At 45.6% G+C, this 25,212-nt stretch overlaps 1 protein-coding gene across 6 annotated transcripts in view; it reads right to left on the bottom strand.

Annotated features, from left to right (window-relative positions):
* Window positions 1-25,212, bottom strand: part of PRAG1 (PEAK1 related, kinase-activating pseudokinase 1) — a 97,337-nt gene that overhangs the window by 47,338 nt on the left and 24,787 nt on the right. The window contains exons 1-2 of one of the 6 annotated variants that reach the window (XM_035140796.2): window positions 20,229-20,411; window positions 4,984-5,400 (exon numbers count right to left, since the gene is read on the bottom strand). In XM_035140796.2, the coding sequence (XP_034996687.2) occupies window positions 4,984-5,319 (336 nt within the window). In that variant the 5' untranslated portion in view covers window positions 5,320-5,400; window positions 20,229-20,411. The other 5 variants (XM_035140798.2, XM_060268995.1, XM_060268996.1 and 2 more) reach the window with 5 other exon arrangements.

Here is a 25,212-nt window from a genome sequence, read left to right as displayed (position 1 = left end):
CTAGTGTAATTCAGCCCGTTGAGTAAACGGGCGCTAGAACATCCCGGGGTTCGGAGAAGCGCTTGCGCAGCGCGTCTCCGAACCCCGGGACCTGTCCTTGTTGTCGGCGGCAGGGGGACAGGAACGAAGGAGGAGAAAGCAGCCCTTTCTCCTCCTTCCTTCCTCTCCCCTAGCCGCCGATAGGAAGGAGACAAAACACCCTCTAAGAGATGAGGTCTACTAGCCTTCTCCCTGAAAGGCCAGTTTCCAACATGCAGGGAATTTATTTAGTAAGTGAGTCATCCACGACTGGACTTAATGGTTAGGGGTCCCTTTACCTTTTAAAGTAAGTAAGTAAGCAAGCAAGCAAGGCCGTTGACTCATGTGAAGCCCTCCTACTTGCAATAATAATAATAATAATAATAATAATAATAATAATAATAATTTATACCCCGCCCATCTGGCTGAGTTTTCCCAGCCACTCTGGGCGGCTTCCAACAGAAAAATAAAACACAACAATCTACTGAACATCTGCACAGTGCAGCCCACACACAGTTTTATCATCTCAGTGAGAACTCAGCCTAAACTGCATGTACTTAAATGGGAAAATAAGAGTGGAGAAGAGAGAAAAATGTTCATTAATGTTAGTGATCAAACAAAAGCCACTCTGGTAAGGACATCCCCCCCACCCCAAGTTCAGGGCAACTGATAATTTCCTCTCCCACTTCGTGCTATAAAATGGAGCAGCTTTCTTGCTGCCCGTATCTGTTATAAGCATTACGAAGGAGTAGGCGTTGTCCCTTGTGAACTGGAATCTGGTTTATTGAGAAGCAAAGTCACGGCAGTTCAAAAGCCGTGAGAGGAACCATCCACATTAAGGGAAACCTGTGCATTAGGAAGAACATCAAAGAGCCGTGGGGCGACTCTCTTCCCAGGAACGGCAGAAACAACAGGGCTTGTGTCTGGGAAATAATTTTCTGAATCGGTCACTTCTGATCTCGCTGAGTAGAAACACGAGATATCCATTGCGCATCAACACACCCAGCAGCCACTTTTGCACCCTGATCCAGAATGATGTTATGGCTGCACTTCTGTGCACGCTTGCCTGAAAGCAAGTCCCATTAACTCAACAGGACTTAATTCTGAGTAAGCACACACAGTGTCAACTTTTCAAAGTTATGGGCTTCTTTCTTTACTTTTTCTTTCTGTGCAAACATTGCAGTAAGGGCTTAACTACACATTGAGTTAAATGTGTAATGCACAGCATTGTCAACAGGGTTGTGGGTCAATGGGAGTTTTTTTTTGCCTACAAGTATTCGCCACATGGAGGAATATTCATGGGGATCATTTCTGGAGAAGGGAATAGTTAAAACTCTTCTCCCCACATACTACTTGATTAATCTACTGATTAAAGCTGGAAGCCTCATTTTTAATCTGAATTTAACAGTGAAAAAGGTGGTGCACAGCTTTGAACAGAGAAAAAGGGTGGCAAGTATTAACAGGCCACAATTTCATATCAAATATGATGAGACCCCGCTTCCTGGAAAGGTGAGTTTTCCAATCAGATGCTCTGACAAAGAATGCCTGAGCTACTCATCCCAGAAGTTCAAAATTACAAAGTAAGCCTTTGAAAACTTCAAATAGACTTTGTAATCATGGGATCTGAAAGCATAATACATGTAGGGCTCCTGAATATATTTTTCTTTCCCCTTTCAAATCTGCAGCTTTGAGGCACATTCCATTTTCTCCTGGACAAAGAGGGCTGGAGTACTGCTTTTTTAAAAAATGAATATAAAAAAGATACCCAGAATCTCAGAAGCAGAAGCCCTTAAGCACAAAAGCCTTTCTTCTATCCTCTCCACACAAACTGACATGATTCATTCACTGCCTGCTTGAAAAGGCTTTCGGTGGCACATGTGGGTAACTGAACGCTGAACTCTGCTTTAACTGGTTTTGATGAAATTTTGCTCATTAAAAACCAAGCCCAATTAGAAACACTAGTACTTTCAAGTTAGTGCATGAAATAAATTGCTCATTCTGCCAACCACTCTGCTCTTTCTTTACTTAATAAGTCTTATCTACAGTTAAAGAGTTGCCGGCAAATTTTGCCTAGAGCAAAATATCAAGGCTAATGCGGAAATGCCTGCTTGGGGAAAAGAGCCAAGGCATTAAATAGGCAGCAAAAAGGGTTTTTTTAAAAAAATACCAGTGACAATTCTTGATGTGTCGTGGTGGCAGCGGCGGCTGTGTTCAAACATCTTTGCCTGAAATGCTTCTTACAACACATTGTAGTTTAAGAAATGACAGTAAACTCTGTAGCATTATTAACAACCTTCCCTTCAGCAGGAGAAGAGGCAGAACAGTTCAAGGCAAATCCCAGGTGGAAGTACTGATTCATGTTCCACTTCAATGTCTGTTTGTGGGAGACCACGTTTGCTGAGATATCCTGCATCATGATATCTGGACGGATGTTTCAAGGAACATCAGATCTGCCGGCTAGGAACGGCTTCCTGCCAACAGAATGTCACAGGGGGAAAACCCCCCACCTTCTTTCAGTTCACATGAGATATTACTGCAGTTCTGGAACTAATGCCATTGCCATCTGTCCCTTGTAGCCAATGACAATGTCCCTGGTACTTCTTTGTGCCTATTCACTGCAGTGGAAGCTGCATCAGAATATTCTTAACCTTGCCAGCATGAGGAAGTTGCCCCATATAGGGGAAGATCAGTCTCAAATAGGGCCTTGCTGCTCTTAGGTCTCTAAAATGGGGAATTAATTCAACATGGTGGCTTAATTTATCAATTTTTACAAAAACGTGTATGAGAACTCAACCTGCCATCCGAAATTATAAAACCCTCCCAGTTGTCAACTTCCATGTTTCCTCGTTTTATTTTCACCTCTCACTCTGGCACAAGAATTGGTGAACCAATTGCAAACACTCCCGATAAGTAATCTATACTTGCTCCAAGCATCTCACCCCTTGCTTTTTCCTGTAAGACCAATTGCAGTCGTTAACAGTCATCAACAGGTTTACCACACCTATCAGCCAATCACCCATTCCCACCACCCTTCTGAGTAATACCCCTCCCCACCCTCTCACTATATATAAGGGTCTGGGGACTTCTGTTTCAGTGTATCTGAAGAAGTGTGCATGCACACAAAAGCTCATACCAATAACAAATTCAGTTGGTCTCTAAGGTTGTACTGGAAGGATTTTTTTTTTATTTTGCTCCAAGCATGTTAGTTATAATGGGACAAGTCAGTGTAGAGGACTGAGTTTAATAGAACCCCCTAGGTGGGATCCCCTAGGAACCAGCAATCTACAAATGAGTCTATTTTCAGCCCATGCCACTTTTGCATGTGTTTACTCATAAATCTGCCCTGTTTCTGTTTTTCAGTTCTTGTTACCACTTCTAAATACACTTAATCAATTTCTCTCTCTCTCTCTCTCTCTCTCTCTCTCTCTCAAAAAAAATACACATTTCAAAATACTCTTTATTTAGCCGTAAACTACATCTGAGTATTGGTAGGGTTGCTAGACTCAATAGAGGACAGGACTTCTGTGCCTTTAATTGCCCTGCTCTCTTTTGAGTCTGGAAACCTTAAAGAGAAACCAGCAGACCCTTTGTTTAATTTCCAAGCAAAGGGTCTGCTGGTTTCTCTTTAAGATTTCCAGACTCAAAAGAGAGCAGGGCAATTAAAGGCACAGAAGTCCTGCCCACTATTGAGGTCTGGCAACCCTAAATATTGGGGAAGTATGGAAGTTGGTGCTTATTGAAGCTTTGCTACAAATCAGTTCGTATTGGAATGCGTAAAGCTCTAATTCCTCAAGTATTCACACCTGGGGCAGCTTGAGAGCTCCCTATAGTGCAGCTGTCAAACTCCAAAAGCCCACTTATCAAGGAAAGTACTCCCTACCATTCTGGCAAGCCTAGCGTCCTGTGGGTTAGGATCCCTAGAAGCCACAAGAAGCAGTAGATCCTCTGACCACAAGCCTAGCACCTGATGTTTGGATTGTTGTGTAGTTAAGGGGTGAGGATATAAGGAGGGCTGGTCGATTCTTGGCTGCCCAACTCTCTACAGCAGCAGTGCTGTTCCTATTCAATGACTCTCACGAGCAGCTGGGGTCAGAAGGTTCTGATCATACCCCTGCCAAGTTGCTGCCAGAGAAATAAGGGACCGGCCGGAAATAGCAGGCCGCAAGTAGCACTGCCGCCATTTTGGAACTGGGCGGAGCATGCTCAGAAGTGACTTTTGATGCTGCATTGCCCAGTTCCAAAATGGCCGCCGCGCCAGAAGTCGCACTGCAGCCATTTTGGAACTGGGTACAGCAGCATCAAAAGTCGCTTCTGAGCATGCTCCGCCCAGTTCCAAAATGGCCGCCGCGTCAGAATAAACCGGGGAAAAACAAAAAAATCCATTTTTTCAGTTAGGAACAGCTGGGAAAACGGGGGTTTCCCGGGGAAAACGGGAGACTTGGCAGCTATGGTTCTGATGCCTAGAAGAGGGCAAATGAAAACTTGCTTGTGTCAGTCTGGGCAGCAGCAGGGCTCACCTGGATCCAAAGGATAACATGACAGCTGGCAAGGGTTTTGCATGAAAGTAAGTCAGGGGTGGCTAACTTGTGGACGTTCAGATGTTGCAGGACTCCAATTCCCAGCAGCCCCAGACAGCAAGGCCAGAGATGGGGTTGGGATTTGTAGACCAAGAATATTTGGAGGTTCACAGGTAAGCTCACCCTGGAGGAAGCATGCAAAGCTTTCTAGCTTTCTCTGAAACCCCAGAGGATGTTGCCCACTAAGAACCTAGGAACACGCCCAGAAATTCTGCAAGGGTTTCCTATGTTACCAAAAAGCAGTAGAATCTCAAGCCATTTGCTAATAGAAGAAAAATTACAGGAATTGTGTCATAACAAATACCAGTACTGTTCTACGTCAAATAATAATTATTTTTTACAACAGAAGAACCTTGTAAAACACACTATTTCCCTTGTTAATCATTACCTGTGGGATATCAGCACTCAGATTCCCATCCGCCCACACATCGGCAACATCCGAGTTTATCATCGTCGGTTTTACGGCAATTGTTGGCTTGGAGTAAGGCAAGGAAACTACTCCGTCATCCTCCAGAGCCGTGGGCTCAGCTTTGGCTCTGGTTCCATTCAGATCCTGCAAGAGGCCACAGCTAACCCCCAGGTCCAGGGGCGGCGCCTGCAGCTGGTGGAAGTGTCTGGGGCAGAAGCAGTTTTTGCAAGAGCCCGGCTTCCAGATGTGTTCCACAAAATCACTACACGCAGACATTTTCAAGCCCGCTTGCTTCACTTGGACTGCCCTCTGCATCTTGTATGTTGAGCTTCGCTGTTCATTTTGCACTCCGTGTAGCGGCTCTTAACAATTTGTCTTGCCATGCAACTGAGCTACCTGGAAAGAGAGAACACGTCACTGCTATTAATTTTATACAGGGAAATTTGAGGAAGACCTTCACACCATGCCACTCCTCTAAAACTTTCTGAATTTCTGCCCCTCCCCATCTTCACAAACTTATTCTACTTTCTGGGGTGCCCCACCCCCTCAAAAAACAAACAAACCCATAAGCAACAGAGGAGAATTTGCAAGTGCCTATTTGAATATGCCAGGCATCCTCCCCAACGCATGAGCGCCTGCCATTAACATTATATGTGACTGCTGAAGGAAATGACAGCACCCACAGATGAAGTGTGGAGCTGCCCTGAGGATATGGGGACATTTCCATACATCCTGCAGTTACGCGCAGGTCCATGCATCTGGTTGGCCAATGTGAAAACAGGAAGGTGGACTAGAAGGGCTTTTGCTCTGTTTCAGTAGGGCTCATCATACGGTGTGCGGATATTAAAAATAACTGTAGCATGAATGCTTCCCCGTTGGGTATTGTCACACACGCTCCCTTGCCTGGCAACAGGACCCACCTGGCTGCTCTGGCCCTAAAACAGGAACTGAGGAGTTCCTCCTTTTTGCTGCTGCTTGCAGAGTTCCCACCCAGATAGCTCACTTGGTAGAGCATGAGACTCTTAATCTCAGGGTCAAGGGTTCGAGCCCCACGTTGGGTGGAAAGATTCCTGAACTGCAGGGGGCTGGACTTGATGATCCCCGAAGTAGGACCCTTAACTGCTTCTTCTCTTGATACAGTGCCAGACAATTCCAGTAATAGGCCCTGCCCCACCGTCCCCCGTGCAGATACCTGCACAGGTGTCTCAGCCTATGGCATGAAAAACTGCATTATGCCTTAACTAGAATGGTTGCCTGCTTGCATTACTTTTTCACAACATATGTTTTACGTGGCACAATCCATTCAGCGTTAATCACTTTTCAGTCCTATTGAATTTAGTGGGACAACCATTAAGCACACACAGCAAAGGGCAGTGTGGTGCCTTAAAGACTAACAAATCCTGGGCATAAGCTTTTGTGGATCACAGTCCATCAGACGCATGAAACCTAAACCTAAACTGGCATTCTTAACTATGTGTATGTGTCTCAGGTGGGTTTCATTGCTGGGTTTCATAAAACCCATCTGAAAGAATGGAGCAAATTTATGAAATCTATCGATAAAATATGTGACTAACTCAATTACAAGTAAATTAGACAACAACCGCAAAACGGAATGTAAAGTGTCAAATTAGGAAAAAAGAAAAATATAAGATGAATGGCCAAACCAATGTTGAGTGTTGAAACTATACAAGAAAATAAGTGCTAAAATATTGTAAATATCTGGTTTAGACATCTGTATAGAATAAGAAATAAAAACTGTATTTGGAAAATGACAGAAACAACGCCAACGAGAAGGACGACAGCAGAAAACAGAAGAAAGGAAGTCGCAGGGTTGGAATGTCGGGAAAGGGAAATAACTTTTTTCTTTTCTTTCTTATTTCCTCTTCTATTTTCGAATTTATGGAGTTTATATGTTATAGTTTTAATATATGTAACCTATTTTGATCTTCATTACCTATCACGATGTGTATATATTTGTGCTATAAGGAAACTACTGGAAGTGATAGAAAAAGGATTTTTTTAGTTGTTATGTAGCAAAAAAATTAATAAAGATTATGTTAAAAAACACACAACAACTATGTGTATGTATCTAGCCAGTTTCCCACATTCCATCACACTCTACCACAATCAAGAAACAGGACTCAGAGTCTGCACACAGGAGCATGTCCTTTATTCATTACTCAAAATTCTCAAAGGAAACCCCAGGAACGCCACTCAGAGCTCTGCATGCATGGGAAATCCACTTTTCCCATGAAGCCTTTAGGCCCAAAAAGTACACATTACAGAGAACATAAGGCTGCCGCTAAAAATGGCAGCATTTTGTTGAGGCGTTCCCCCGTCCCCCCCAATCACAGGCTGTAACTAAGTAAGATATTATAGATACCAAGGAGAGAATTCACATAACACATGGCTCCTTTTTCTTGTAACACACAGTCAGGGCTGCCCCAAGACATGTTGCTACCTGAATCAAAAAGCAAGGTAGTACATACCTCGTTCTATGGTACGTACAAAAGCCAACCAGACTAGCAAGTGATTCTTACTACAACAACACTGGTGATGGGACAGAGAGGGGGCACTTGAGGGCAGCAGGCGAGCTTAGGGGGTGCAGGGCAGACTGCACGCCACTTACAGCTCTGTCCATTCTCCGCTCCTCAGCATCTTCTGCCTGAAGTGGCCACCTCACTCTGCCTAACAGTAGAGCTGGCCCTGCATAGCAATTCCCTTTGTTTTCATGCCCGTTGCGTCTTTTTGCTTCTTACCTCTCCCAACGACAAATCTCAAGCTGGAAGACCCTTAAGAGACTGTTCCCGAAAAACAGGGAAAACTAAAGCAGGTGTTTTGCTTCTCCACGGAGATCACTGGGACCTCCAAGTGCTTGACTTTTTCTGGACTGTATTCAAGGTGTTCAGGCTGTTGTTGTTTTTTACACATTCCACAGCAATGGCCTTAACAATAAGTACCTAGAAGAATATACAATGCCTATTGTCCACCTGGAGATAAGTTTCATATATCTGGGGTATGAGGTTCATTCTATGACCTGGTCACACCGCCTTTGCAAATATAGTGGAAAAGCAAAGAGCACATAGGAATGGGTTGGGCAGCGGAAGAAATAGTTTCAGCATGAATCAAACAGGAACTTGACAAACATACGTATCACTGTCTGCCACAAAAAGAAGTCAGTCAATTTCTCTATGGCTTAAAAAACATCGAGCAGTAACCAGATATATCACTAATGAGCACTATAAGTACTCACACAAAGACACACTGTGTGTTAATCTCAGCCCAGGCCCTTCAAGTGTCCCTGTTTTCCAGTAACAGTCCTGGATTACAGAAGCTTTTCTGGTCTGATTTGATCCTGGAATGTCCCGTTTGTCCTTAGGATGTCCCTATTTTCATTGGAGAAACATTGGAGTGTATGGAATATGACATCTCCAGGGCATTTTTTCCAGCCAGAACTCACAGGAACTCAGTCCCAGCACCTCTTAGGTAGGCGCCATTGCCATTCTAAGAGAACAAGAGAGGTGTTCGTGGTGTGTTTCTGCACCTCTTTTGCTTAAAAAATGGCACTGGGTGTCCCTATTTTCAGGGACGAGGGTGGCGCTGTGGTCTAAACCACAGGGCCGAGGGCTTGCCGATCAGAAGGTCGGCGGTTCGAATCCCCGCAATGGGTTGAGCTCCCGTTGCTCGGTCCCTGCTCCTGCCCACCTAGCAGTTCGAAAGCATGTCAAAGTGCAAGTAGAGAAATAGGTACCGCTCCGGCATTTCCGTGCGCTGCTCTGGTTCTCCAGAATCGGCTTAGTCATGCTGGCCACATGACCCGGAAGCTGTATGCCGGCTCCCTCAGCCAGTAAAGCGAGATGAGCGCCGCAACCCCAGAGTCGTCCGTGACTGGACCTAATGGTCAGGGGTCCCTTTACCGTCCCTATTATCATCAGAGGAATATTGGAGGGTATAACAAAATTAAAAAAAATCCTTCCAGCAGCACCTTAGAGACCAACTAAGTTTGTCATTGGTATGAGCTTTCGTGTGCATGCACACTTCTTCAGATACACTGAAACAGAAGTCACCAGATGCTTATATATAGTGAGAGGGTGGGGAGGGGTATTACTCCCTCCTTGTGGTGGGTGGGAGTGATTGACTGATAGCTGTTGAGGACTGTTAACGACTGCAATTGGTCTTACAGGAAAAAGCAAGGGGTGAGATTGGAGGGTATGTGAGCCCTGCTAGGCCTGCATAGCCTCCGTCACACCCAGCAGTCATGGTATGTTTTATGCAGACAGTAGAGCAGCCATGTTGGATCAAAATGGACGACACTTTGCCATGTCTGTGTTCCTGCTGTAGCTCCTCCTTGGGCCTTTGTGCATGTATTTCCTACTTTACATAAGGTTCACAAAGTCTCTGGCAATATGATTAGAGTAATAGGAACAGCAGCGATGAAATCAAAAGCACCACCTGTTTTGTCAAACCAGTGCGGGAAGTGTGCCAAAGTTCCCTGTGTGGCAAACATATTGGACAAATAGGCCAAACCCTACGCCAAAGGATAAATGGACATAAATCTGACATCAGGAATCACAAGACAGAGAAAACAGTAGGAGACCACTTCAATCTCCCAGGACATTCTACAGAAGATCTCAAAGTAGCTGTCTTGTTGCAAAAGAATTTCAGAAATAGTCTGGAAAGAGAAGTTGCTGAACTGCAACTTATCACCAAACTTAAAACCATGGAGAGACCTGGTCTGAATAAAGACATTGGATTCTTATCTCATTATACATGATAAAGCTATCTTTAGCCATCTCACCCCTTGCTTTTTCCTGTAAGACCAATTGCAGTCGTTAACAGTCATCAACGGGTTTTCACACCTATCAGTCAATCACCCATTCCCACCACCCTTCTGAGTAATACCCCTCCCCACCCTCTCACTATATATAAGGGTCTGGTTACTTCTGTTTCAGTGTATCTGAAGAAGTGTGCATGCACACGAAAGCTCATACCAATGACAAACTTAGTTGGTCTCTAAGGTGCTACTGGAAGAATATTTTTTTTTTATTTTTTATTTGGCAAACTACTGATGCACAAAGTGTTCCCCGTTGTCCATTCCTCCCCCCAAAAAGATTATGGTAATTCATTGTCTATGTGAATCTACCCACACAAATAGTAAAATTCATGGAAAACTCTGTGGAAAGGTCCAGCTCCATGTTGCCATTGCTGATCAATATAAAAGGTGTACCGTACTCAGTTTTAAAAAGTGGTTTCTTCTTCTTCTTGTGGAATAAATGTGATGGCAGCATAAGAAACGATAAATATTTTAAGATTTCATTTCACCATACAAATCCTTAAACTAGATAACAGCTACAGCAGCCCAGTGGCCAGGTCCATATGTCACTTTTAAACCATAGTTAAATTAAACTATGGTGTAAATGTAAATGCAAAGCAAGCTGGTGTTGCTGCCGCTGGGAGGGACCTCTGAAAATACAGTTGTGGTTTCCTTCTCCCTAAATGAGTCATGTGCTGTAACCAAGATTTATTCTTCGCTTACGGCCAAGCCATGGTTTAGGTCCTGGCAGCACAAGAGGAATGAAGATCAGCTGCACATTCAGATTGACACCATAGTTTAGTTTAACTATGGTTTAAAATGACCTGAAAACATTTTATTATTTCCTTCCTTCCCATCATTCTCAATTCAAGAAATCATTGCTTTATTTACTGTACACTGTGTGGAAAATGCTTGTTTTTACTTAAGCTGATTGACCAATTTACCATATGTTGGGTGTGTTTCAGTCACAACTAAGAAAGAAAAACCTACAATTCAGCAAATGGGAGGTATGGTACAGTCATTTGGTTGTGATATTTTATGAGGAGCTCTAAAAATGTTCCATGTTTGCTTTTTCCGGACCCCCAAATTATGGCTCTTAAATTCACAGTACAGCAGCTAATTGTTTTAGATCCCTGAATGCTGCCGCCCCCAGCAGGATCAAAATTCTCTTTTCATTCTAGTAATTGGATCAGAAAGAAGAAGACAAAAGGATTATAATGGAAAATGTTAATTGCCCTCGTTTTAAAAACTGGCCACACTGCTAATCAAAAAATCTGATGATGATTAATTGAAAAATGTATTGTTACTGAATGCACAAAGAAAGAGAAGGGGCAAAAAAAGAAAAGAAAGGATAATTAACATCTGTTTCAACTGAGCAATCAAACGACACTAGACAACTAAAGGATAGAGAGACAGGCAGACAGATAATTATCTATTTGGAATTAGTTTCACTCATTAGTACAATTATTCTGAAGTTAAGTGGCCTGAAACTTGACGTATTCAATATCTATTTGGAAATAGTTTTAAAATGTAGGCCCATCTTCTAATAATACAGCATAATTAGTTGCCAACTAGGGAGCTAAAGTCCTTTCCAAGTCTCTGCCCTACAGGATACACAATATTTCCTTCTATATCAAGAACATATGAGTACCGCTGGATGAGTAACATATGAGTACCGCTGGATCAGTTGAAAGGCTCATCGAGTCTGGCACCACAATGGCCAACAAGATGCCCATGGGAAGAAATCTTATCAAGGTAACCGAGCACAGAAAAAACTGGTTCCATGTGTCCAGAGGAAAAGCTCAATGTGCACAGCACTAATTGGCTGGAACCTGTGACGTCATGAAAAACCGAATCTCAAACAAAGATGTGCTCTTCCAAGCCCACATTCCCAGCATGTAAACACTTGTGTCTCAGCAACATCTATACTGGCTTGGTCATGTACACAGAAAGGAGGATGGCGGGATCTCCAAGGGCATGAAATGTGGCATGAAGGCTACCAACATTACATTAATCCAGCCCTTACCTTCCAAGTCCCGGACTGCAGAATCCGGGACCGGCAGCCGTGTGACACCGGAAGTTGCGTCGACGTAACTTCCGGTGTCGCTTTGCCCTTCTATGGGCACCAAAAATGGCCGCAGCCGGCTTCAAAAGTCGCTTGTAGGCATGTCAGGAAGTGCATCGACGCAAGTTCCGGTGTCGCTCCGCCCATCTATGGGCACAAAAAATGGCCGCCGCCGACACCGGAAGTCGCGCCTATGCACTTCCGGACATGCGTAGATGTGACTTTTGAAGCCGGCGGCGGCCATTTTTGGTGCCCATAGAAGGGCAAATCGGAAAAAAATGGCCGCCGGCAGGAGAAAATAACGGAGAAAAACGGGAGATGAAGTGATACGGGGGACCACCGGGAAAAGGTAAGTAAAAAACGGGGTTTTCCCGGGGAAAACGGGGTACTGGGCAGCTATGACCCAGCCGTATGGGAATCCCTTGCAGACAATCGTAGTGCTTGGAGACAAGACAGTCAGGTCGTATATCCACAGCCATGACCAAAGGAGGAATGATCCCTGGTAAGACCACAGAGAGAAGAAGCACCATAGTTCACCTTTAGCAGCAAAACCGGATGCCTTCATCTGCCCCAGCTACAATGAAACATGTTTCTCCTGTATTGGTTTCTACAGTCATAGCAGGTGCTATAACTCTCCAACGGTTTGACTCTACCCCTGAAGGCACGCTCTTTCACTGTCTCCCTGAGATAGACAGATGCCAGCAACACAACGGTTTTTCAACTTTTACAAAAGAAAATTGCTCTGCGTGTTTGTTAAATGTGATGAATAAATGGTGCAAATGTATGAGTGGAAGGCATGGGTGAAGGAAAAAACTAATGACTACAGTAGAGTGTTTGATACAAATGACGTGTGTACATATCACATTATAAGATGGAAGCCGATTTGCTAAAATGATACACGTTAAAATATGAGTGACACTGCACGCACCTTTGTTAATTCAAGAAATCTTAAAAAATATTTTAAAAATAAAATAAGATGGAAGCTGGGCTCACCCTGTGGGGGAAGAAGACACAGCAACTCCCGAGTTTTAGTTAACTGCACACACTGTTAAGACAAGATCATTAAAGTGTGTGTATCTGAAATTACAGAAAGTTAACAAATGGAAGATCAAGACAGAAGGTAAACAAATGATGGTTATCAATCCATCAAGTTTTGAACATCAGCTGTCTTTGTCATAACTTCTATATTGTCCACTTCTACAACAATGGAAACAGGGAGCTGACTTTACAAGGACCCCACGAGAAACACACCCATTTAAGGAAAAATTCCCCTTCTAATCTATTCCTCTAGCTCTATCACGTCCCACAGTTAAAAAAAATTCATTTAATACAGGATTTACTGCAGCCTTGGAAATAAATCCTCAAAATGACATGCCAGGGAAAGTTGTTACCAGCCCACTCACACCCACCCCATGTTAGTCACTTGTGCCTCAAACAGAAAAAGGGAACCAACTTTTGTAAAGCTTCCCTGCCTATTTGCCTGGGGGCAATTGTTACTCACCACAGGTGACCAGTTGAATAGCAAGTTACTAAGTCAGAATTATTGCTACTCGGACCATGCATGCTGTATATCCAGTCAAATGTATTCAATTTGTCAGGAGTTATTTCTTATCAATAAAAAAGTCGGCAATTTTTTTATTCTGAAAGTGTGTGGGCTAGAGGAAAAAGTTTGAGAACCTGGATAGCTCAGTTGGTTAGAGTGTGGTGCTGATAACGCCAAGGTTGCAGGTTCAATCCCCATATGGGACTACTGCATATATATATATGGGACTACTGCATACAGCCAGATGGGCGAGGTATAAATAAAAAATATTATTATTGTTGTTGTTGTTGGACAGTGTTCTCGAAGCTACGAACATGAGTTTGAGCAAACTGCGGGAGGCAGTGGAAGACAGGAGTGCCTGGCGTGCTATGGTCCATGGGGTCACAAAGAGTCGGACACGACTAAACGACTAAACAACAACAACATTTCAACAGGTCTGTTCTGAATAAAACTTATGTTGAATGCCACCTCTTGGATTAGCCACTCTCTCAGCCTGATTTCCTTCAGTGGGTCATTGTTGAGGATAAAGCAGGTGGGCAGGTACCTTGAACTCCTTTGAGGAAAAGTGGGATAGAAATGTAATCAATAAGAACAGCATTAAGAAGCAGCTTTTGCTAAGTTTGCAAAGTGCTTTGCATACATTACCCTAGTATAGATAACCCCCGTACAGGATCTTGCCAGTACTGTTATAGTCTGCGTGACAAGAATACATGACGGTGGCTTGCCTAAAGCCAAGCAGTGAGTTAATGAGCGTGGTGGCACCTAACTGAAGCGGGACATTCGCAGGGAAACCAAAATGCTTCTTTACAAAGCTATTGTACTACCAACCTTACTGTATGCTTGTGAAACACGGACCACTTATAAACGCCATCTCCAACTCCTCGAAAGATTCCATCAACAGTGTCTCCGAAAATTTTTACACATCACTTGGGAAGACAGGCGAACTAATATCAGTGTACTGGAAGAAGCAAAGATCACCAGTGTTGAAGCAATGATTCTTCAACATCAACTTCGTTGGACTGGTCATATAGTGCGGATGCCTGATGATTGTCTTCCAAAGCAACTACTCTATTCCGAACTTTAAAATGGAAAGCGTAATCCTGGTGGTCAACAAAAGAGGTTTAAAGACTGTCTCAAGGCACATCTTTAAAAATGTAGTATGAACACCGACAACTGGGAAACACTGGCCTGCGAGCGCTCCAGTTGGAGAACAGCCTTTACCAAAGGTGTCATGGGCTTTGAAGACACTCGATCTCAGGACGCAAGGGAGAAACGTGCTAAGAGGAAGGCGCGCTTGGCAAATCCACACCATGATCAACTCCCGCCCGGAAACCAATGTTCCCACTGTGGAAGGACGTGTGGATCCAGAATTGGCCCCCACAGTCACTTACAGACTCATTGTTAAAACCGTGTTTATGGAAGACAATCTTACTCGGATAGGAGTGATCGCCAAAGAAGAAGCAGAGAACTGAAGCGAGAGACTTAGCTGAGACATTAACAATCTGGATAGCCTCAAGAAAGGCCTGTCCTCTTGCCTTCAACCTCCTTCTGCAAACTGCAACACTAGCCTGTTGGCTCCTCTGCTTGAAATTAGACCAAGGGCCACATGGAGTTAGGCCTCAGATTCCCAATTTAGGATGCAGACTATTCCAAGGGCTACCTGAAGTTATGCGACGCAGGTGGTGCTTGCCCATCAGAAGGTCGGCGGTTCGAATCCCCACAATGGGGTGAGCTCCCATTGCTTGGTCCCAGCTCCTGCCAACATAGCAGTTTGAAAGCTCGTCAAAGTGCAAGTAGATAAATAGGTACCGCTACAGCGGGAAGGTAAACTGCGTTTCTGTGTGCTGCTCTGGTTCGCCAGAAGCGGCTTTGTCATGCTGGCCACATGACCTGAAAGCTGTACGCTGGCTCCCACGGCCAATAACGCGAGATGAGCGCCACAACCCCAAAGTCGGTCACAACTGGACCTAATGGTCAGGGGTCCCTTTACCTTTACCTGAGGTTAGGTGGCCTTCGGGCCACAGATTCCTCACACCTCAACTAGACTAATTTGTTCTATTGATTTCCATGGGATTAAAGCACAAATAACTCTCTTTGACGCCAACCTGTGGGGCTCCCCAACATAGGAAAGTTGGTTTCTAGCAGTACTCAGCCAGATGCTTCTAAACTAGGGTGACTAAAACATGGGCCTCTAGATGTTCTTGGACTCCAAATCCCATCAGGCATAACCAATGGTCAGGGATGGTGGAAGTTGTAGTCCATCAACACATGGAAGGCCACAGGCAGTGTTCAAAATTAGCCAGGCACATTTTGGAAACTCGCAACTAAGTTAAAAATGCCTGGGTATCAGGAAGGCGCCTGACATCTGGAGGTGCATGCTTGGGGATCACTGGATCTTGACTGCTTTCACACACTAATACCCCTTCCTGTAGAATTCTACCTGTTATATTTTATTTGCACAATTACAATGAATTTCAGGAACCAAAATGCTTTTTCCGTGCAGCCTGAGGAGGAGCAGTAAACAACATTATAGTTAATTGTTGTAGCTTGTCTTATCCCATCCCACTGCACTGATCACAGCTGTGAAGAATGGTCCATGCCACCATTAAGAAAAAGAGGTAGGTATAGGCCAATATAGATGTAGGCTTTCCCTGGATAAAGTGACTTTTCTTCATTAACCTAGCTCAAGGTTGTCATCTGAATAAGTCAGATGTTTAACTGATAAGCAACCAGTCAGTCCATTCTTTGAAAAATAAGGCATTGGAGCTGTCTTGCAAAAAAAATGACAACTATACATTTCGTTTTGGCAACTGTAACCTTGGTTTAGGGAGCCATTTGGTGTCCAGCTGATATATCTGAATTTCTAACACTGCCCACTGGCAATCCAACCCGGCTCTAGGAACTCATACGGTAGAATCATAGAATCCTAGAGTTGGAAGAGACCACAAGGGTCATCCAGTCCAACCCCCTGCCAAGCAGGAAACACCATCAAAGCATTCTTGACACATGCCTGTCCAACCCTCTGCTTAAAGACCTCCAAAGGAGGAGACTCCACCACACTCCTTGGTAGCAAATTCCACTGCCAAACAGCTCTTACTGTCAGGAAGTTCTTCCTAATGTTTAGGTGGAATCTTCTTTCTTGTAGTTTGAATCCATTGCTCCGTGTCCGCTTCTCTGGAGCAGCAGAAAACAACCTTTCTCCCTCCTCTATATGACATCCTTTTATATATTTAAACATATTTAAACATGGCTATCATATCACCCCTTAACCTTCTCTTCTCCAGGCTAAACATACCCAGCTCCCTAAGCCGTTCCTCATAAGCCGTTTCCAGGCCTTTGACCAGGCTAACCAGGGAATCCTCTAAACATCCTCAACTTCTAACGCTTAGACATACAGTGCCTTTCTACATGTGTGGTTCATGTTCCAATTAACTATGGTGGCAAATAACTACTCAGCACTTCAGCCTTCTATGCAACATTAACTACTGTATCACTTCTGTAGCATCCACCAAAGTGCCGTTTCATTACAATTTTAACTTTTCATATCATTCCTAATCCCATCAGCGATGAATCACTCTTGCAGGCCCAGTAAAAATATATGCAATGATTTTCTATACTGACAGCTCAGATACTGATTGCTCCCTACCCCTATCAGTGCTAATGTTACTTTTCCTGGCCGACTTACATTTTAACTGGCATAATCTTTGTGCCAAATCTGCATATTCAAGCTATTTTGGAGCTGGGAATATAATCAAATCCATGCTTTAAATGTAAATATATGCTGAGCTTTAAAATATGGCTCATACAATGGGTACTATGCAATGGAGATGTAAGTTACATTTTTTTCTGCAGTTTCATTAAAGCTTTCCTCCTGCAGAAATCCTCCAAATTGAGAATCTATTCTAAGCCGCCTACAACACATATATTTATTAATAGCTATTATTCAAATATTGAAAAGTTGGCATGAAAACGAATGAAGTTTTGCAAAGTAAATGATCAGTCAATACTACAGGTTTGGCACTACATTAGTGTGAGCACAATTCCCCCAAAAGTTTTTTTGCACAAGACCTGCTGAAATCAATGAGTTACTCTTGTGCAACCCCATTGATTTCAATGGGCCCAGTACAGGAAAACTTCCTAAAGGATGCTCCTCAAGTTTTCTTGCCCATGGTGAGAAAAGTCACACAGTTCTACCACTGCATACAATGGAAGACATTGTATGAAGCAACAGCAGCTACATATGGTAAATCCTAAGACAGGCATCCCCAAACTGCGGCCCTCCAGATGTTTTGGCCTACAACTCCCATGATCCCTAGCTAACAGGACCAGTGGTCGGGGAAGATGGGAATTGTAGTCCAAAACATCTGGAGGGCCGAAGTTTGGGGATGCCTGTCCTAAGAGTTCTGCCTATGGATATCAAGCCAACACATTATATTTCCAGGTATGGTACCAGAATACCCCATCACGGAATGTCAGCCAAGTTGGACACATTTTTGTCACTGTAAATAATTTGCAATTAGTGATCCCATGTATTATATTTTCAGCAGGTTCAACCCCCATATGGGACAGCTGTAAATTCTGCATTGCAGGGGGTTGAGATAATCCTTAGGAATCCTTCCAACCTTATGATTCTATGATATGAAATCAATGGAATCCAAGAGTACTTACAGGTGAAAGTCAGAAAATCTGAATATCGTCGAAGAAAAGTGCATTTATTTCAGTAATGCAACTTATTATTTTTTTCTTTTTCTTTTAATTTTTACAAATGCTTTCTTTTGGAAATCCCACAGTAATAAAACAAATAGTTACAATCATACAAAAATAAACATCGCTATTACACTTCATTAATTACATTCCATTTATAATTGACCCGCCTAAAGACAAATAATTACAATTACAACCAATAAAGGCTTGACATATCTTGCTTTGCATGTCAAGCATCTATCTCATATATTGGTTTCACCTTTTAAGTTGCATTACTGTAATAAATGCACTTTTCGACGATATTCTAATTTTCCGAGTTTCGCCTGTAAGCTTCAGTTGCATCACAATCAGTGCAGGGGGGGGGGGGAGTATTCCCTGGGATCACTGCACTGACTTCAAAACACTCTGGTGGAATCTACACACATATTAAAAAAACGTTGTGAAAATGCTTTGTTAAAAAACGGTTTGAAAAATATATTGAATTTGTCATAGCTCACCACCGCCATCGAGTGTCACATCTGTATAATGCACTTTACAACACACTTAAAACTTTTTATTTGCAGCTGTCCTCTGTTTAAGATCAGTAACAAAAGGTTTGCAGTGTGTGATTCCCCAGCCTAAATGCAGCCCGCTAAGCATGCCCTGTGGCCTGTCAAATGTTTGACCCTCCTCCCCCTTATAGCAATCTCAGATAGGTAGAATTAACAGGTGTGTCATGCCCCTACAGGAAATCCCCGCACAGTGGGCTCTATTTGCCTTTCTGGGGCACACACTTAACAAAGTCCTGATAAAACATTTAAAATATGGCTCTTTGGTAAGTAATAAACACTAACAATGTTTGTACTCGCAGCTGTAAAATGTTAGGCTGACAAGCAAGCAGTAGCTGAAGAGTCAAGGAAATTGGCAACTTAAAAAGGGAACTGTGATCCAGGAACATGTCCACCCAGAAATGAAGCCCATTGAGTTCAATGGGACTTCCTTCCAGGGCACTGAGATTGGGGGTTGCAGTCTAGAAACACCAAAGGGAAGAAACCAAACTAACACTTGTATATTCTGCAATCCTGCAACAGGCATATGGGAAAGGATCAGGAACACTGCCAAGTTGAAAGAAATGTGGAATATGGTTATTGCACCATATCTAATTACAGTCTGGACTTTCACAGCTTTTCCGTAAAACCCCCTCTCGTCTTTTATACAGCTTATGAGGAATCTGGTTTTTAAAGCACAGGATATTGGAAAGATCAAGGTCCAGTCAGACGTCCGGGCAGCGCCAGAGCTTTTTTTTTTGCTTTGCTTTTTAGCAAGCCATGTGCTTCGGAGGAAATGCATCTGCCCCGCTCACCCAAGGAAAACCTTGCCACTGGAACAGCCGACATGCCAACCTTGCAACGTTGCCAGTAACTTACTGGGAAGAAATGCTCGGCAAGTTCTTTCGGCCAGCCATCTGCTCTGCCGGGCGCGTTTCATTAAATGCATCGCATTGCATTCAGTTCAATGCAACCCCCCTGGAAGCAGTTAACAAAAGGCTACCTCGCTTACTGTTGTTCAACGCTCGCCTCGTGAACCACAGGAGAGAGTGAAACAGCTACCGGGGCGCGGGGGGGGGGGACGCAACACGTGTGTAAGCGTCGCGGAGCAAACCACCCACGCAAAACGCATGGAGAGAAAACCTCGAAAAGTCCTGCAAGACACTTTCAGGAAAGTGGCGTTTCTCGCGTTGCCCATTCCGTCCACGCGCAAGGCGAACTGAGTCCCCGCTTCCCATGAGCTCTCTCGGCCTCCGATGGGAGCCCCCCGAGGCCGATCACCGCCCACCACCCTGCCTACAGCCAGGGGAAAGTTTTGCCCGACGCCTCGCTCTGCAGCTCTCATGCAGCGGGTTCGGCGCAAAAGGAAGCGCGCGCCCGTACCTGCTCGCTGCGAATCAATGGGCAAACGTCACTTTGGGGAGCAGCAGCGGCGAGGAGGAAACTCCGCTTCCCCTTTGCGGCGCCGCAGCCCGGACCCCGCAGCTGCTGCTGGGGCTGCAAACCAGCAATGAATGAAAGAGGCGAGGAGGAGGATGGTGGCGGCGCGGCGGCGAGGAAGGAAACTCTTACCTCCCAGACTCTCGGCTGCAGCGCCATCCACCAAGCCTTCCTAGCGAGCCTTCCTTCTACACCGGCTAAGCAAGGATCGCCGCCCGGGCAAGCTGAGGGTGTGTGTATTTTTGTGCGAGTGTGTGCAAGCGAAGGAGGATTTCCCGGCTGCAGGCTCGCGGGAGCTCCTCTTCCTGCCGCAAAATCGCCCCTCCTCTCGCAGCCCGCCTCCCTCCCTCGCCCCCCCTCCCTCCCTCCCCAAACATCCCGCTGCCCGGAGCAGGGAGAGATTTACATGCATGATATACATGCCGAACGAGGGTCGCCTTTGCATTTCACGAACTCGGACGGAGGCGCCTGGCTGCATTTCTGAGCGTTTCCTTTCTTTCTGCCCGGGTCTCGGCTAATCCCCTCCTCGCCTTTCTCGGCATCGCCACAGGTGCTTTCGACCTCTCTTCACACCCAATTCGCTTTTTCTTAGTTTCACCCCGCAGGTGCACCGACCTCAGCAAGGTACAACACACCCCACTATCATTTATTACACACACACACATTCTGCAGCCCCTCGTTTCCCTTGCCCCCTGTTCTCTCTGCACCCCCTTTTTAGATCCCTTCCCCCAGCGCACCCTGTAACCCCATCCTCCTTCCCCATTTCCTCCTCTTGCAAGCAACAGAACACAAGGATTTCATTCTCCCAACAACTCTTAAATAGCACAGTCTCCGGACCAAAGGAGACCTCTCTTTTTCTTTAAAATAATAGAACCATAGAATGGTAGAGTTGAAAGGGACCCTAAGGGTCATCCAGTCCAACCCCCTGCAATGCAGGAATGTCAGCAAAAGCATCCGTGACAGACAAGGAAGCAAAGGCCACAACCTCCTGAGAGAAACCTTTCCACTGTTGAACAGTTCTTCCTGATGTTTAGTTGGGGGTCTTCTTTCTTGTAATTTCAAGAAAACTGTAGCATCCTTAATCTAGATTGGGGCATTGGAGGGGTGGTGGTAGGGTGGCTTGGTGGTTAACGCTTTCTGCCTGGTGGCAGGGGTGCCAACTTGATATTGGGGGCCCAGGTAAGCTCCGCCCTGCATAAGCGATCACGCCGAAGTGCACACACATTATTTGAATGGGAATGCCCACATGGGCGTAGACAGGGGGGCAGGAGGGGGCAGCTGCCCCCCCTAGAAGCAAAAAATTAATGTATTTTACAGACCATAACCAGCACTTTTCCCCTCCAAAAACTGAAGTGGAAAGGGCTTTGCTTTAGCAAGAGCAGCTAAGTCTCTGCTTGCTGGGGGGGGGGGAGACACAGCTGTAACAAAAACACATCAAATAAATAAAGCAAAGTGGCTACCAGTAGTTAAGCAGTTAAGACAATGGAGCATATATCCCCAGGCAAGATTCGATAGCTGACCATTTCACCCTATTGTTCTTAAGTGGGAGTTGTTAATGAGCATTCAGGAGCATTAAGAGTTCTATTGGCGATTTAATGAGGGTGCAGACTCAGAGGATTCAATTTGACTAAGGTGGCTCTGCAAGGCTAAAAGGAAGTGAATAAGAAAGGGGGGGCTGTAGCTTTGACAGACACAGTGATGTTTATAAAAAGCAGTGGTGTTCCAGTCTGCCCCTTCTCCTGCATCTGTATACTGTAAATCAGGGGTGGCCACCTCCCAAGACTCTGATCTACTCACAGAGTTTAAAACTGGGGGTGATCTACCCCCTTTTGGGGGGTTCAGGTCAAAGCTGTTGAGTTTTTTTAAGGAAGGGAAGCCCTGTTTTTTTGGGTTTAGGTCAAACTTGTTGAGCTTCTTTTAGGAGGGAGGGAGGCCCATTATTTTTGTTTAGGGCTTCAGGTCATAGTTCAACTTTTTTAGGGAGGAGGAAAAATTTGGGTGAGCTTTTTTTAGGGGTGCCAGTGACCTACCAGTGATCTACCACAGACATCCAGTGATCTACTGGTAGATCACAATCTACCTGTTGGACGTGCCTGCTGTAAATCAAGCAGAGAGAAAGCTGCTTACAAGGCTCCTGTACAGGCGTACCGGTATCTTCCTCCTGCTGCAGAGTTCCAGCATCACAGCGTCACCCAGAGGCACCCACAAATATGAGTTATCCCTCTCTCTATTTCTTCCTTCCCTCCCTCCCTCTTCCATCCTTAATAAAATACTGGGGGGGGGAAGATAAGCCCCACATAGAAAGCCCATCAACATGGGGGGATGACTCTTTCAAATACGGTATTTACCAATAATTGGGGGGGGGGAGAGGCACCTAGGCCTCTAGGAGTTGGCTGCTATGCCTAGGAGTAGGACAATTCAAGAAAGCAGAGTGATGCATATGCTATGGTAATATATCAATAGAATCATAGAATTGTAGTCGGAAGGGACCACAAGGGTCATCTAGTCCAACCCCCTGCAATGCAGGAATTTTTTCCTAAGGTGGGGCTTGAACCATGGTTGAAATATTATGCTGATATGCAGCAACGCCTCGGAGCTGTCGTGACTGCGGCCATGCCTTGCCTCGCCCTCGCCCGCCCTGCCACCCCCTCTCGCCTGCCCGACCCTCCCGTCCTCTTGCTGCAGAGTTCCAGCATCACAGTGTCACCCAGAGACACCCACAATATGAGTTATCCCTCTCTCTATTTCTTCCTTCCTTCCCTCCCTCTTCCATCCTTAATAAAATATGGGGGGGCAGATAAGCCCCACATAGAAAGCCCATCAACATGGGGGGATGACTCTTTCAAATACGGTATTTACCAGTAATTGGGGGGGGGGAGAGGCACCTAGGCCTCTAGGAGTTGGCTGCTATGCCTAGGAGTAGGACAATTCAAGAAAGCAGAATGATGCATATGCTATGGTAATATATCAATAGAATCATAGAATTGTAGTCGGAAAGGACCACAAGGGTCATCTAGTCCAACCCCCTGCAATGCAGGAATTTTTTCCTAAGGTGGGGCTTAACCATGGTTGAAATATTATGCTGATATGCAGCAACGCCTCGGAGCTGTCGTGACTGCGGCCATGCCTTGCCTCACCCTCGCCCGCCCTGCCACCCCCTCTCGCCTGCCCGACCCTCCCGTCCTCTTGCTGCAGAGTTCCAGCATCACAGTGTCACCCAGAGACACCCACAATATGATTACAGGTAGGTAGCCGTGTTGGTCTGGATCGAAGTAAAATAAAAAAATTCCTTCAGTAGCACCTTAAAGACCAACTAAGTTTTTATTTTGGTATGAGCTTTCGTGTGCATGCACACTTCTTCAGATACCAAGCTCATACCAAAATAAAAACTTAGTTGGTCTTTAAGGTGCTACTGAAGGAATTTTTTTATTTTACCCACAATATGAGTTATCCCTCTCTCTATTTCTTCCTTCCTTCCCTCCCTCTTCCATCCTTAATAAAATATGGGGGGGCAGATAAGCCCCACATAGAAAGCCCATCAACATGGGGGGATGACTCTTTCAAATACGGTATTTACCAGTAATTGGGGGGGGGGAGGCACCTAGGCCTCTAGGAGTTGGCTGCTATGCCTAGGAGTAGGACAATTCAAGAAAGGGGGTCGCCTGCCCTGCCACCCCCTCTCGCCTGCCCGACCCTCCCTGTCCAGCCAAGCAGGGTAGCCACCAACGCTGCCAGCCCCAGAAGTACAAGGTGGCCGCTGCCGCTGCCGCCACGATGTCATCAGGCCCGCTGGCCCTGTAGCCCCGCCCACATTCCCACTTTGTGGCCCCTCCCCTCCCGTGCCTTGGCCCCGCCCCTGAACGACCATGGCTTGCCCCCCCCTAGTTTTGATCCTGGCTACGCCCCTGAATGCCCATCAACTTTGTGGGGGCCCAGCCGCCTCAAATATTTTATTGTGGGGGCTGTGAAGCCCCCATAGGCGCTAGGAATTGGCTCCTAGGCCCGGTGGTTTTCCTTTACTGAATGCTGTCCCACAGTTCAGACACAGGGGGAAGATGCCTGCCTTCACTGGTACTGCTAAGTACTTAAAAATCCAGTATAAAGGCTCATAAGGTGCAAATCTGCATATACCAATTTTCAGACATATATACACAAATCTAAGGGCTTCCTTCTGTCATTGCTACTTTACGGTTTTCTGGTTACTGAAGGGGATTTTGGAAATCAGTCATCTCACAGGGAGTGGTTTTCTCCAGGCGGGCATGGAATCTTAACATGCCCTTTGTTTTTAAAAAATACCGTAGTTATTCATATTTGTATAATAATAATAATTTATTATTTATACCCTTCCCATCTGGCTGGGTTTCCCCAGCTACTCTGGGCGGCTTCCAACAGAAAAATGAAATAAAATAATCTATTAAACATTAAAAGCCTCCCTAAACAGGGCTGCCTTCAGATGTCTTCTAAAAATCTGGTAGCTGTTTTTCTCTTTGACATCTGGTGGGAGGGCCAGGGCCGTCTTAAGCGCCCCTGGCGCCGTGGTGTGCCGGATCTCTCCGGCGCCCTCCCGCCCCGTTTCCCAGCGCGGTGGGCGCCGTGCGCAGCTGCGCGGCGGACCGGCCAGCCAGCGGGCGGGCGCAGCTCGCGGCGCTCTCCTGGCGGGCCGGCGCCATGGTGCCCTGCGCCACCGGGGGTCTACCTAGAGCCGGCGCTGGGGAGGGCGTTCTACAGGGCGGGCGCCACCACCGAGAAGGCCCTCTGCCTGGTTCCCTGTAACTTGGCTTCTCGCAATGAGGGAACCGCCAGAAGGCCCTCGGTGTTCCACAGGGCGGGCGCCACTACCGAGAAGGCCCTCTGTCTAGTTCCCTGCAACTTGGCTTCTCACAACGAGGGAACCGCCAGAAGACCCTCAGCGCTGGACCTCAGTGTCCGGGCAGAACGATGGGGGTGGAGACGCTCCTTCAGGTATACTGGACCGAGGCCGTTTAGGGCTTTAAAGGTCAGCACCAACACTTCGAACTGTGCTCGGAAACTTTCCTGTATCCCAGGAAAGGAGGAGGAAGTGGGGAATTGGCAAAGGGGTGGGGGGAAAGCACACCTCTTCCTTCCTGAGAAAGTG

Source organism: Zootoca vivipara, chromosome 16, assembly GCF_963506605.1.
Source record: "Zootoca vivipara chromosome 16, rZooViv1.1, whole genome shotgun sequence".
Taxonomy (NCBI): Eukaryota; Metazoa; Chordata; class Lepidosauria; order Squamata; family Lacertidae; genus Zootoca; species Zootoca vivipara.
This window is presented reverse-complemented; position numbering and strand designations above follow the sequence as displayed.